Source organism: Octopus bimaculoides, chromosome 20, assembly GCF_001194135.2.
Source record: "Octopus bimaculoides isolate UCB-OBI-ISO-001 chromosome 20, ASM119413v2, whole genome shotgun sequence".
Lineage (NCBI taxonomy): Eukaryota > Metazoa > Mollusca > Cephalopoda > Octopoda > Octopodidae > Octopus > Octopus bimaculoides.
Window position 1 is genome coordinate 37,043,723 of NC_069000.1, and position 1,441 is coordinate 37,045,163.

The following is a 1,441-nucleotide window of genomic DNA, read 5'->3' on the forward strand; positions in this document are numbered from 1 at the left end:
TACTCTTTCACCACAACTTTCTCTCACTCTTACTTCCTGTTTCTGTTGTACCTCTAATTCAAAAGGGTCAGCCTTGTCACACTGTGTCACGCTGAATATCCCCGAGAACTACGTTAAGGGTACACGTGTCTGTGGAGTGCTCAGCTACTTTCACGTTGATTGGATCGACTGGAACCCTCGACGTCGTAAGCGACGGAGTGCCAACAACAAATATTTGCCGTACGAACTTGTCTGTTCGAAATCTTGCTCTGCGCCTTATACTCTCTCTCTCTCTCTCTCTCCACTAATCTCAGTAACATACTTTATGTATGCTTATATAGTAGTTGTCTACTCCTTATACAGAGTCTACCACTTCTTCTACTTACACCTTAGATCCATCATGGCGTCTGATATGGCTTTTTAAACTAGGCAATGTTTTCAAAAGACACCCACATAAATTACATATCTACTTTGGACCACCAAGAGCTGCAATTAAGTTCTGATCCTTGTGGATCTTAAAATATCTTTTGAGGCCTCCGTTAGAATTGCGGACCTTATGGCATACATGGTATTGACAGGTATGCAGAAGTAGAGTAGCTGGTGGAGGTTCATTTTCCATGGGTCCACAAATGTGATCTGAGCCCAGCAAAAGAAAGGCATGGGTCTGTCACAAATTGTGCGCACAAAAAGGTGGTTGGGATTCATTTTCTCGCTGATCGTAGCATTTTTCTTTAAATATCTTTTGAGTTTCACATGGGTAACCCTGGTGATTTAAGGCCTTCGTACCCAGATTGTCCGATTATATAACTGTGGCTGTGTGGTAAGAAGCTTGTTTCTCAACCACATGGTTCCAGATTCAGTATCACTGCATGGCACCTTAGGCAAGTGTCTTTTATTGCAGCTTCGAGGCGATAAAAGCCTTGTGGGTGAATTTGATGAAAGGAAACTGAAAAGAAGCCCTTCATATATTATATATGTGTGTGTCTTTCTGTCTATCTTTGTTCCTCACCACTGTTTGACAACCGGTGTTAGTGTGTTTACGTCCTTGACTAAACTTCTTCAAAATGACCGCAGTCGAATGACTGAAACAAGTAAAAGAAAAGATGAAAAATAAAAGATAGCTATATTTATATATATATTTTTTACTTGTTTTAGTCATTTGACTGCGGTCATGCTGGAGCACCGCCTTTAAGTGTCTTTTAGTGGAAGAAATCGACTCAGAACTTATTCTTTGTAGGCCTATGCTTATTCTATCGGTCTCTTTTGAAAAAGCGTTAAGTTACAGGGACGTAAACACACGAACATCGGTTGTCAAATGATTGTGGGCGACAAACAAGACACAAAGACACACACACACGTAAATACACACACACGCATATACTTACATACATACATACATACATACATACATACTTACATACATACATATATATATATATATATATATATATATATATATATA

At 39.3% G+C, this 1,441-nt stretch overlaps 1 protein-coding gene across 1 annotated transcript in view; it reads left to right on the forward strand.

Annotated features, from left to right (window-relative positions):
* Positions 1-544: 544 nt before the first annotated feature.
* LOC106871144 (protein shifted-like) overlaps positions 545-1,441 on the forward strand; it is a 92,118-nt gene continuing 91,221 nt past the window's right edge. Inside the window, exon 1 of the mRNA XM_014917454.2 lies at positions 545-557. Coding sequence (XP_014772940.2) covers positions 545-557 — 13 coding nt within the window. The remainder of the gene's footprint in view (positions 558-1,441) is intronic.